Raw genomic sequence first — 13,661 nt, forward strand, 5'->3', positions numbered from 1 at the left:
TGTTTCAGACACTCTATCAGCTCCTATCACTTGGGTTCTTTTAGACACACTGAGCTTTCAGTCCCTGGAGTTGTCAGATCTGCTTCACGTGGATCACTTCTTGGCCACATCCCATAGGAAAACACAGATTTAGAGTTAGGAGGGACCTGGTCGAGGAGGTCACTCCCTGCTTTTAGTGGCCCAAGCTAATAGACCTCAGAGCTGGGATTTGAACCCTGTTTTCCTAATTCCAAGCCCAGTGTTCTTCTGCACCACACTAGGGCTTCCCCATGCTGTATGAAATGGTCCCTTGTTCTCTTCAGCCTACCAAGATTGATTCTATAGCTGGGTCTACTGATCACTTTTCCTGGATTCACATAATATGCAAGTATGATATGTACGCCTTTTTTCTAAGGCGCTAAGTAAAATGTTAGAACAGGAGCAAGGAGAATCTGACAGTGGTCTACAGAGTCCTCTTTCCATGCTGGCATTAACCAGTAAACCGAAACTATTTATCAACCCATTCTAAGGAAGGGAATGGCAGGAAATGACACCTGGGTTCCAGTCCCAATTTTGCCACTTGGATGGATACTTTGATCTCCTGGATCTCCATTTCTTATTTATAAAGTCAAAGCATTAGGCTAGAAGATTCTAAGTACTTTCCAAGGCTATGATTATATGGTTCAGAATTCAAATTACAGACACCAGAGGAATGTTTAAAGCAAAAGTGAGAAGGCATTTGTGAAAGAACTTTAGAAACTGGCTAGAAGGAGGACAAGGGTTGATAAATCCAATCAATTCTCAAGATTTGATAAGCCATGGCAAAATTTAGACCTAGGCCATTCTTAGCTCATGTTTTGAGGAACTAGGCGGCACAGCGGTTAGAGTGCTGGAGTTGGAACCAGGAAAACCTGAGTTCAAATCCAGCTTCAGACACTAATTGTATGGCCCTGGGCAAGTCACTTAACTTCTGTCTGCCTCAGTTTCTTCAACTATAAAGTGTGGATCATAATAGCACCTAATCTCCCGGGGTTGTGAGGATAAAATGAGATAGTCTTTGTGAAAAGTGTCTGGCACACAGTAGGTGCTATATAAATGCTTATTTTCTTCTCTTCCCTTAAGTACAGAGAGGATCTTCATGATGAGGCTGGTCAATAGATAAATTCTTTGGCCATGGCAACCCATAAAAGAAATAAAGATTCAAAACAGTCTTCTATGAGGCCCCTTCCAATTCTGCAGGGGTAGACTGGTGAGAAAAGGGGCAGATGACTCTAAGACCTTCCATAAAATTTCACTGAACTGTCAGGACTCTACTGCAATGAATCATTTGATAGTTACTAAGGGCCTACTCTGTGCCAGGCACCGTGCCAAGGAATGGAGCTGTAAAGAGGTAAAAGAGTCTCTGCCTTCAAAGAGCTTGCACTCTAATGGAGATCTACATGTGAGGTCTCTGTCCAGGTAATAATCAAGGGACATACCCCTGGGTTATATCAGTACTGATACTCTCCCTATAAATGAAACCAAAACCAAAAGGAACTGGCAGCTAAACTGAAGAATGACTCACAGGGCCTCCTTGGAGGGACAATAAAGAAGAGGGATTTATACAGTGTTTGGAGGGTAAAAAAGACAACAAATATTTTACCAGATACTTTGTCATCTCTTTTCACAGATACGGAACTGCAGGAGTGAATGAAAAACATGTATATAGGGCTTACTATGTGCAAAGCACCGTGAGTACAAATAGAAAAATAAGAACGCCCCTGCTCCCCACGAGCTCACATTCTAATGGGGGAGACAACACCGCATACAGAAAAGGCTTCCCTTTTTTCATAAAAAAATATTAAAAATAAAAAACAACTACTTTTTTCAGTGAAGACCTTTCCAGAGCACTTAGTCAAACTTCTGGAGAAACAATGCCTCTTCACTAAAACCCTTTCCTCCCTTTAATCACTGAGAGGAAGCTGGGTCAGAGTTTAAGAAGACACTCTAAGCTTCCAGAAAATGAATTAGGTGGTAACTAGACTTACAGTGGAATAATTTATCATCTTTACCCTCAACTGGACTGAACACTTTAAGAAAATGATTCTCCAGGATGCACATTTAAAGTTACTATTGTTCAGTTTAATTAGTTAAAGCCTGTTACCTAAACTCTGAACCCTTCCTTAATCCTGACTGTGGAATTTTGTCTTTGTTTCCAAATACTATATAACGTATGAAGATCTTGGGGGAGGGGAGTTTTTTAATTAGCAGGAAGATAACTGTTATTTTGACATGTCTGACCTTATGCAACACTGCTTGCATATATAAAATAGTATGAATAAATTTGTTTATGACAGACTTCTTTTTTTCTGCACAATGTTCGAGATATCCATTTATAAAATGACTACCATGAAAAGAACTATGCAGCTTATGCATCAATATCTGCTGAAAAGGAGAAATGAGGTACAAGAATTCTGCAGGATAAGGCTTTCCAAATGCAATAAGCATTTTTGTTTTTTTGTTTTTTTAAGTGAGGCAATTGGGGTTAAGTGACTTGCCCAGGGTCACACAGCTAGTAAGTGTTAAGTGTCTGAGGCCGGATTTGAACTCAGGTCCTCCTGACTCCAGGGCCGGTGCTCTATCCACTGTGCCACCTAGCTGCCCCTTGCAATAAGCATTTTAAACACTTTAATACTTGGTGACTTCAGAGCAAAGATGGGCATAGGTGGGCATAGGCTTAGGCCTAAGAAATGGAAGAAGTCAAAAGTTTATAGACCAGATAGAGACCTCACACCTATTTAACATAGATACCTTCTTAAAGAAAAGAGGTGGGGGGTACCAGATATGAAAATATAGTGAATGACATCCACCAAAGTAAAAATGAGTACATCTTAACGGACAAGAAATAGCATGTGGAAATCCTTTTTGAGTCAGTGGTATGTGTATAGGCAGAGCACAGATTTGTTAAGAGCAAAGGTCAAAACCAATATCAAAGTAGCTGAAAGAATATAAATAAGAAGCTATGGCTTGTAACTAAAACAACTTTGATCTGGCCTACTTAAAAGCTGTAGATCTGTAATCAGAGAACCTGGCTCTGTTGGTTATATAAACATGGAGAAAAGTCCCTTAATCTTTCTGGGTCAGTTTTGTCATCCAAAAAATGAGTGGCTTAAATTACATGACCTTTAGGGTCCTTTCTACATCTAAATGTAAAATCAATCTAATCAAACTACTGATGCTAGTGAGAAGCAACAGGGATAAAGTTAAGTTTACAGAAATCTTGGCAATGGATCCAATTAAGTAAAATCACCCCACGATCCAGTAAGGAAGGAACTAGGAGAAAGGTAACAAACAAGTGAGAAACAAAAGAGGTCCATTAAGATTACTGTAACAGGGGCAGCTAGATGGTGCAGTGGATAGAGCACCGGCCCTGGAGTCAGGAGGACCTGAGTTCAAATCCGGCCTCAGACACTTAACACTTACTAGCTGTGTGGCCCTGGGCAAGTCACTTAACCCCAAATGCCTCATTAAAAAAAAAAAAAAAAAAAAACAAGATTACTATAACAAACTATTCTCTCTATCAATGACAGTGAAGCCACCATATTTGGACTCTTAACATCACAGTAGAAACAGCACCAAAGAAACAAAAATAGGAAGAACAGGGGCACTAACCCAAGGCTACACAGAAAAGCCTTCCATTCAGTCTCACCTTGAACAAATCTGAGTAATAAGGGATCCATTCACAAAGGTAAGGTATTTAAAAGAGGCATGATACCAAATGTTTGGGGGAGGGCAGCTAGATGGCGCAGTGGATAGAGCACCGGCCCTGGAGTCAGGAGTACCTGAGTTCGGATCCGGCCTCAGACACTTAACACTTACTGGCTGTGTGACCCTGGGCAAGTCACTTAACCCCAATTGCCTAACCAAAAAAAACCAACCAAACAAACAAATGTTTGGGGGGAAAGTCACAATTGTTAGTACCACCAAAAAAGATAATCAAGAAAACATCAATAACTACTGACCCCACTACTTTACCATCGCCACAAAATCTTTAGAAGAGGCAAAAAGAAGAAGAGCCAGCATACATTTTGAGGGCATGAGAAAAGAACAGGCAAGTTTTGCAAAAGATGTTCTACCTCACGCCACACAATTATAGTTATACAATTTGCTTACTGTTTGTTAGTAATTAAAAAATAACTTAAATTGGCAGAGTGAAAAAGGCTCTCCTCCAAAAAGGTATCTCCCATACATATGTTAAAGTCACACGTTACTTAGCATGCCCACTGATAATGCACCAATAATAAATAAATAAGTATCACACAGGGCATAGAAAGTAGAGATAAAGACTCATCAAAAGTGTCTGCCACTCTTATAGAAGTCCAGTTCAGAGTCCAAATGGAAGAGGAATTTCCTAAATTTGGCAAAATTTTCCATATGCCACTGTTTGTAAATGGCATTGTGTTTATTTCATCAAACTCCAGAATGCTACAGAATACTACATCTCCTAAATGAGAACCTTAATCTCTCAAGAGGCTGGTTTAACTTTCCAATGTACAGAAAACAAATAAAACAAATGCATGAAGAATGCCCATTTTCCAGATGGCTGTAGCCTGCCATTGACCTGACAACCCATAGAACTGATTACTTAGTATGCTTGGACAGACACTGTATGCACTGGACCCATAACTGAAAAAAAAATGGCAGAAAGCAGGCTGGATTGCCCTGGGAAAAATGTCAGTGCTTCTTCCTGAGACACTGGCCATTTCTTTTCATACCAATATTCTTCCAGTGATGCTACATGGCTGTAAATCATGTAATACTGATCACCAAAGATTTAGAGTCAAATAAAAGGCAATGGGCATGAGCCAGCAGATTACCAATGAAAAATTACACAAGAGAAATAATGTAAAAAATACCCCCAAACCCAACACTGACTAAAAAAGGAAAAAAATGGAATGAGAGTAAGAGATAACTGACAGACAGTTCTCACGCTTCATCAAAGTACAACTGTTTTATGATGATCCATCCTTTGCTGTCCATATGAGGGTGGCTTCCTCACCATCAGTCAGTTTAGGGGAAATCCAGGAGGGAATATGGGTTAGAAACAAGAAGGTGCTACCTCTCTGTGAGTGTGTGTATCTATGTGCATTCTAAACCCAAATAAAAACAATTTAAAAAAATATTCTGTTCCCTTCTCATTAGCAAATAGGGAAAGGTGACTGTAAAAATGAAGACACAGTGGAGGTTAGAATATTGTGCTTTAAGCAAGTCATCTAATTCAATTCAGTTAGCATCTATTAAGCACCTACTGTGTGCAGAACATTGCACTAGGTGCCAGGTGCCACTGAGATACTTCATCCCCAAGTGGATCTTAGGAATGCACACTGCAGGCCATCTATGCCTACTCATCCTGGGCAACTCTTGTCCATGTCCTTTCAAAAATGACCCACAGAAGGCCCACACTTACTGGGGCATACCTCACTTCCTCCTGACACTGAGAGGCTAGCACACCCACAGAGGGTGGCAGAAGTGGCACCACAGAGGTAGCGAGGTGGCACTGTGGGTAGAGTGTTGGACTCTGAGCCACGAAAATCGTAGTTGAAGTCCCAGTTCAGATGCTTACTAGGTATGTGACCCTGGGCAATCATTTAACTTCTGTTTGCTTCAGTTTCCTTATCTGTAAAATGGGGATAGTACTGAACTCACTGGTTGTTGTGAGAACCAAGAGATAATCTTAGCGTGAGACTTAGCACAGGGCCTGGCACACAGTTGGCACTATACATTTGTTGTTATTATTATTCCTTGCCCTCATCAGGTGACCAGCTCACTTCCTCTTCCTCTCATTTGTTTCCCTGACGACCTTTTACTCCTATTCTTTGACATTCTCAAAACCTGCTCATACAACCACGAGCCTCTTCATCGCCTATTGCGTAACATTAGCTTTAATTCCCTGGAGGCAGTTTTAGTTCACAGCTCACCATATAGCAACACTAGGAGAATGCTACTGTTAAAAAGATGAGCAAACCTGAACTGGCTCTCCAGCACTGTCTATTCCACATCTACAGGTTTGCTGCCCAAATGCATGGCATATTTTGGGCAACAGTGATTTGCCATCCACTAAGTGGTTCTTCCTGCATGAAGCGTCAGGCCAAACTTGAACAGTTACAAATTTCTTCCAAGAGGATCCCAAAGTTCTGGGAGGCAACTCGCACTGTGTTCTGTGCGAGCCAAAGCACCTGGGAAGAGCTCACCACCTACTAGGAATCTCTCTTCAACTTCTGACTCTGTGCTGGATCTAGCCCACGACAGTGGTGAACATACGTCTCCCCCTTTTCTACTGCTCCCAGTGTTTATGACAGTTGGACAATATATCTTTCGTGGCTACACGGATGAAAGCCACCTTGTTGGAAGAGAACCTTTAAGGCATCATTTTGCTTTCCCAAATCAAACGCTTTTTCCTAGTAAAACAAAATAGACATTTGGGATCTTATATTCTTTATATCCTCATTCACACGTGAAATAGTCAAGATGTGGCCCATTTTTGATTATCGCTTGCAAAAGCCTGCTTGTCCCCTATTTGTGTATGAGTAAGTTTCATAAGGGTTTTGTAGAGATGGGCAAGTATGTATTTAGATTGTAATTGCTGATGTTCTCTCGACTGCCTTTTTTTGGGTATTTCTGAATCAGAATTCGAGAGTTCAAAGGGACCTCAGTAACCATTTAATCTAACCTACAGAGGAAAGGAATCCCCACCATAACAACCTGACAAAGAGGCTGTCCAAGTTCTGAAGAACTTCAAGAAGGGGCACCTGCCACCTCTTAGGGCAGGCCACTTCACCTCTGAACACCTCTAATGAGCAGAAAGTTAAAGTAAAAGGTAAGGTTTTTTGCTCTACCTTTGGCTTCTTTCTCTCCTTCAGATACTACATGAATAGAGTCCTCATCACATTCACCATGGCATTTCCTCCTGCCTGAATCTCCTTTATGTCTACTTGGCTCTGATTCAGTTGCTTTTCCTGTCTTTGTTCTCTTTAGAGCTATTTCTACTCCCCTAAGAGCAAAGCTAGGACATGGTGTTAGTGGCAACTCCACTTGTCCTTGATGGTGAAAATGGGATTCTAGCTATAATTATTTTTTAAAAGGTAATTTCCTTTTTTCTTCTGTTTGTTGTGTTCCTTTCATTTTGATACTTAAATGCCCCAGGGATGGGGGCAGCTAGGTGATGCAGTGGATAGAGCACCGGCTCTGGATTCAGGAGGACCTGAGTTTGAATCCAACTTCAGACACTTGACACTAGCTGTGTGACCCTGGGCAAGTCACTTAACCCTCATTTCCCTGCCCCCCCCAAAATGCCCCAGGGATGGCTTTATTGGTTGTAATTATCATCCCTATTTTATGGCTGAGGAAACTGAGGCAGGCAGCCTAGAATCATCACAATTATTAAGTATCTGAGGGAGGATCTGAACTCCAGGGTCAGCACTCTCTCCACTGGATCACCTGTTGATGTCACTTCTGTTGCCTATTTTTCATTTTTAATTGCTTGTTTAAATAGTTTGGGACTCAATTGTTTCTATTGTACTCCACAGCCTTTTCCCATTCTTATTTCTCCTTCTCACTTATTATCAATTCTAATCTTTGCTATGACAAATCAGACATAAGCTGACTGTACCCAGACAGCTGATTCAAAGATGACCTCTACACTGATAATTGGTATTTTCCACTCTGTTTAAAAAGAATCGATTTCATTTTTGATGGTGTCATTTGGTGTTGGCAATGCCCAATGCTTATCAATCCTTTTCTGAAAGAACACTCATAATAAAGGCAAGAGGCTTCATCTACAATTGTTGGGTCTCTCATCCTTTTCCTCACCCATGATTTCCAAGATATTTCTTGTCATCTTCAGTTTTGCCAACTTTTGCAATGAAGTTAGGGAATATCAAAGTATATAATGAATTAATTTGATATCAGGGGATCCTATGGAGCAAAGCTTCTTCAACTGTAGGTCTCAATCCCATATGGGGTGCATAACTGAATGTGGGGGGGGGGTCTTGAAAAACTTGGCAACAGCAGAAGGTTATGTATGCCTATTTTATATACCTATGCACCTGGGGGTGAGTAAAAATTTCTTGGGTGAAAAGGGGTCATAAGTGGAAAAAGTTTTAAGAAGCCCTGCTTTTAGTTCCATCTCTGTAACCAATGTTGGTGCTGAAGCTGTAATTATTTTCATATAATTTTCATGGTGGCCTTTTTGCAAACACTTATGAGTATAGTAATAACAGATGATCAAATAATCCATGAAAGAATGTTTCTTGTAGTCTTTAGACGTGGGATAAAGCCAATTCCTCCACCTCCTTTCTCTGCTTCTCCAGGAATACTGTAATCCCTCCATCTATTTGGCTGCCGTTTCCTTTTTTCTTCTGCTTTTGTTTTTACAAAAATGTCAAAATTTATCTCTCTGCCCCTTTTCTGACCCTCTGCCACCATGACTGCAGAAGGAAAAGGGATCTCACAAAGGACAAGGCTGCTTTCTATTTTTCTTTGTTTCATGGGTGGCCGTGACCAAAGAATTCAGCACCAAAATGGTGATTGATAAGCCTCTTCGTGTTGAGCTAACCCTTCCTGGCTCCCCTGCTGACTTTCTATACTTGGCCACCATGGCTCAGCTGTCACTTCATTCTGGAACTTTCTTCAGATCCTAGGGTTTCTTCACCCTGGAACATCCTTCTGCCAAGCCAGCCCCCTATCTCCCACTGGAAAGTTCTTCTTGGGGAGGGAGCTAGGCGGGCCAAGGTCATGGCTCTGCTTCTAACTTTTTGGACTTTGACATCATGATCCCACAGGGGTACTTACCCTCTCTCTCCTCCCATTTTTACTTTTTTGTGTGTTGTTTTTCCCCATTAGAACTTAAATTCCTTGATGGCAGAAATCACTGTTTTTTGCTTGTATTTGTCTCCCTAATACTTAGCATGTGCCTGGTACAATGTAAGAAATTAGTAAGTGATTACTGTCTAGCATTTCCTAAATCTGATTCCTGGGTCATTATCTAGCTTCATCTAAAGAGATCCACATTTTAAATAAGACATGGTGCCTTCTCTTGCTCTATGCATAGGTTTCTTCATCTATGAAGGAAAAGGGATCCCACAAAGGACAAGACCGCTTTCTATTTTGCTTTGTTTCGTGGGTGGCTGTGACCAAAGAATTCAGCACCAAAATGGTGACCAAAGGAAAGCTTTTCCTTTTTTTTTTTGTTTGTTTGTGTTTTTTTTTTTTTAGTATTAGCAAGAACTGGAAAGATCCATGTGCATTTGACTTCTTTTCCAGATCCTTATTACCACAAAAAGTGCTGCTTTCAATCTGCTGGGGTGTGTGTAGGTGTTTATTTTTATCATTTACCTCTTTGGGGTAGAAAGCTAGCAAATCTCTGGTTATAGACATTTTAGTCACTTAGCATAGATCCAGTTGCTTTCCAGAGGGGTTGGATCCATTCATAGTTTCACCAGTATCCTAGAATGCCTATCTTTTCATGTCCTTAGGGCCTGGAACGTAGAATTTACTTAATAAAAGGCTTGTTCAGCTGAATGGAGCATTTAGTCAGTTCCAAAGTTCTCCGCAATTCTCTCTGCCACATTAAGGTATGGGTCTCCCTCATCATGCTTCTTTTTCAGATGCTATGAAGAGGCCAGATGCCTGGGTAGCAGCAAGACCTCTTCTAGGAGGCTGAGGTAACTGCTCCTCCAAGCTCCATCCTCTTTTGGCACAGGGATGGAGAGAAGGAGCACTTTCTCCATCCTGATAAGAAGGTAGGCCAATGTGCTGAGGATTGCCCAGGCAGCTCTCATCATGTCTTAGACTCTCTAATCTACTGGGGTCTGGTGGGTTCTTCCAAACTCTGCCAATTCTTGCTGGCTCATAGACCCTGGGAATATGGATGGAGACAGTCCGCATCTCTGAGGTTCATGCAAAAAGTGATCATTATGAGGGTGTAGGTGGGCAGGAAGCCAGATTTGTTTTTTTTAAAGAAAAGATAGCCAATCTTACCTGTGGAAGAGAACCAGCTGAAAGCTGTAACTTCTGCTGAAAGAGAGTGCTCAATGTCTGGTTCTGCCGTTCCAAGTCAAATACCCTCCTCTTCAATTTGATGCATTCTTCCCGTAAGTCCTTCAGCATCCAAGAGCAGAGGTTAGAATGGGAGGAAAGGCAGATAAGATTAGCACAGAAGCACATTTTCTTCTTCAGAACCTCAGAAGGGACACTTGAATAAACTCACTGGCTGGTTCAGCCCTGGATTGCCTCTGACAGAGACAACAAGGGACTTAACAGAACAGGGGCAGGTTGTCCTCTCTGGTTTTTCCTCTCAGGTTAAGCGTGTCCCCAGATTTCCATCATTTAAAAATTAATCTAAACTCTTTAAAAATTTATTTGTATTTTTAGTAATAGTAATTCATGGAGTGAATATTAAGTTCTATGAAATTTATTGTAAGTTGAAGGAAACTAAGTTTGCCTCAGGAACTTTCCCCTCCCCCTACAAGAGCTTCCCCATCTTTTTTAAAGTCTCTGGATCCTGGGTTGGTAACCCAAGGGCTCAATCTTAGCAAAATGACAAGACTTTTCTACTTGTATGTGATAGAGCCATTCAGGACAGTGAAAGAAGCAAGGATCCCAGTATTTTCTTGGATACCATCTTGGACACTCAGTATCAGCCTGGTTCTTAGTCACCAGATGTCATTTGGGACCCCATGTTTAAGTGCAAGTTAGGAGAAATCCTATGGGATTACACAGAGAAAAGTAGTCAAGATCCATGCAGAGGCATCTAGAGCTGCAAGGTACTTAAGAATTCTCTACTGCAGCTCTACTAAGAGCCAGAGTGCTAGAGTTCATCCACCTCAGAATGGGAATGGACTGATTAAGGGGCCAGTGGAAAGACAGTCTATCCCATATCCCTGAGAAGCTATTAAAGTCCTACTCCATTTGAGCGCAAAGAGCCACTCTGTCTGGTGGGCTGAAATCATCCAGGCAAGTCAGGGAGCTTCTGTAACATTAAATTCCATAGGAGCTCAGGGACGAGAAGAGACAAGGCTAGCTTTAGGGTGTCCAGTCTCTCCAAGTACTTCCCTCTCTTCAGCTTTTGTTCATAGAGCTCCATGGCTAAGGAAATGATGTGGGGAAGAGGCAGAACCAGCCTCTAAGCCTAGGCCCAAAGGCTACCCCTTACCTTCTGATTCAGAAGAGCCTGTACCACATGGTTGGCAACCTGGGAGACAAAAAGACAAAGCAACAGAAATGTCAGGCATCATAATCTCATTTCTTGTTTTATAAATATTTATTGATAAATTTCTTTAACATCACCTACATCTCCCACTGTGTCTCTCCCCAACTCCCATCCCCTCCAGGATGATCAGTAAAACTCAACAAATTGAAATGATATTCTCTGCAGTTTTCACATCCATGGTGCTGAACCTCGGCTAAGAAATGGGTTAAGTGTCCTCTCATATCTCTTTGGGTCAAGCTTGGTCTTTACAGTTTAACCACATTCAGATGTCTGTTTTCTTATTGTTCTTTCCATTTACAATACTGCCATCATTGTGTTTAACAGGCAGTTGGAGATCTGGAGAGAGATTGGGCTAGATAAGCAGACTGGAAAATCATCAACATTGAGATAATCATTGAATTCATAGAAACAGACAAGATAACTAAGTGAAACCATATGGGGAGAGGGGGAGAAAAGAAAAGAGGACTCAGGGACAGAGCCCTGAAGGACAGTCACCTCTAATGGGCATGACTTGGATGAAGTGTCACCATTATTATTATCTGATATCGTTCTAAATAAATATTGCTATATAAGATAAGAAAAGGGGGTGGGGGCAGCTAGGGGATGCAGTGGATAAAGCACCAGTCCTGGATTCAGGAGGACCTGAGTTCAAATCTGGCCTCAGATACTTGACACTTAGTAGCTGTGTAACCCTGGGCAAATCATTTAATCCTCATTTCCCCGCAAAAAAAGAAAAAAAGAAAAAGAAATTGAAAGGATAAGCTTAAGTGAAGAGCAAACAACATTCAGTTTTGCAGATAACATGAGAGTTTACTTAAATGACTAAAAATAAATAGAAATGGTTAACAAGCTTATTAAAATAGCAGGACAAAATAAACTCAAAATATAGTTTCTGTTATCATCAAAACCCAGCAGAAAGAGAATACTAACTCTCTGTGTTTGGGCTGTGGAAATATAATAATGATGACACTAACTAAATTAATTTACAGATTCACTGCTGCACCAGGCATCAAACTATTAAGGGATTATTTTACAGAATTAGAAAATAATAAAATTCATCTGGAGGATAGAAAAAGCAGGGAAGTAGTGGAAGAGGGGCTAGCAGTATCACATCTCAAACTATACTATAAAGCGATAATCATCAAAACTATTTGTTATTAATTTTTAAACAGTTTCAGTGGAATAGATTATGTATACAACAGACAAAACAAATGAACATAGAGTCCAAGTGTTCAGCAAATCCAAGGACTAAGAACTATTAGATAAAAACTCCTGATAAACCTGAAAAGTGGTCTGATTTGATTTACACCAATGACTCACACCACATTCCACAATAAATGCCAAAGGGATAGAAGACCTAGATATAAGAAGTCATATTTTAAACAAAATAAAGGAACAGAAAAAAAAGACACTTTTTACAACACAGGGGGAAGAGTTCTTGACAAAATGAAAAATAAGATGGACAATTTTGATCACACAAAATGGAAAAGTTGTTGCACAAACAAAACCAATTCAGTTGAAATCAGAAGGAAAATGGTGAAGTAGGAAAAAAATCTTTGTAGTAAATTTCTGTGATAAGGCCTGATAGACATTTAAGGAACTGATAATAGCACAAAAGATGTGGTTTCAGGTCTATCTGCAGGAATTCCCTGGCATCTCTGGCCTCCTTACCTGTTCCCATACCAGTCCCCTGGATTTGGCTTCTCTCCAGGCTTTTGTTTAGTTTACTGGAGTTTGCCCTGGCTCCCCTGTACTTCTTCCTGCCTCCAGAAGCTCCAAGTATGTTCACCTATACTAGAGCAGGGCTTCTTAAACTTTTCCCTTTTCACCCAAGAAATTTTTATGTGACCCTGGATATATAGGTATATAAAATAGGTATACAAATCAAACATTTATTGCCAAATTTTTGTGACCCCCACTTTCAGTTACTTGACCCCATACTGGGTTGCAACCCACAATTTAAGAAGCTTTGTACTAGAGCTAGCTTTCCTGATAGTCTTCTCGCTTCTTCCAGTTTTGGGGTCATATTTTCTTGGAGTATGGACTAGATGGAGTTGATTTCTGGTTCTTTTTGATTTTCTGTATCATTAAATCTTCTGGGGTCATGTTCTGATATTTGGGGGGGTGGTTCTGGGTGGAAGAGTTGGTCTTTAGTACCATCTTTCCCACTGTCAACTAGAAGTCTCCATGGTTGTTTTAATCTCCACTTAAAATCATTAATAATTTGGAACATTCACTCTCTCATATAATTAAGTTACAATTCTTTTGAGAACTGTTCGCATTCTTTGACCATTCTTTACATAGTGGGGAATGGGCCTCACACATTTTGATTATCTGATACCTTGGACCTGATCAGTAAGATTTAATATAAATATCTTCCCTTCGGCAACTGCACCACTCCTTTCTCTAGTTGCATTAATATTGTTCGTGCTGA

The 13,661-nt window shown here is 40.7% G+C and overlaps 1 protein-coding gene across 3 annotated transcripts in view; it reads right to left on the reverse strand.

Annotated features, from left to right (window-relative positions):
* Positions 1-13,661, reverse strand: part of NCKAP5L (NCK associated protein 5 like) — a 58,680-nt gene that overhangs the window by 8,916 nt on the left and 36,103 nt on the right. For all 3 annotated transcript variants that reach the window (XM_043968230.1, XM_043968229.1, XM_043968231.1), the window contains 2 exons: positions 11,171-11,209; positions 9,997-10,116 (listed from right to left, as the gene is read on the reverse strand). In XM_043968230.1, the coding sequence (XP_043824165.1) occupies positions 9,997-10,116; positions 11,171-11,209 (159 nt within the window). The remainder of the gene's footprint in view (positions 1-9,996; positions 10,117-11,170; positions 11,210-13,661) is intronic.

Source organism: Dromiciops gliroides, chromosome 5 (assembly GCF_019393635.1).
Source record: "Dromiciops gliroides isolate mDroGli1 chromosome 5, mDroGli1.pri, whole genome shotgun sequence".
NCBI classification, from domain to species: Eukaryota; Metazoa; Chordata; class Mammalia; order Microbiotheria; family Microbiotheriidae; genus Dromiciops; species Dromiciops gliroides.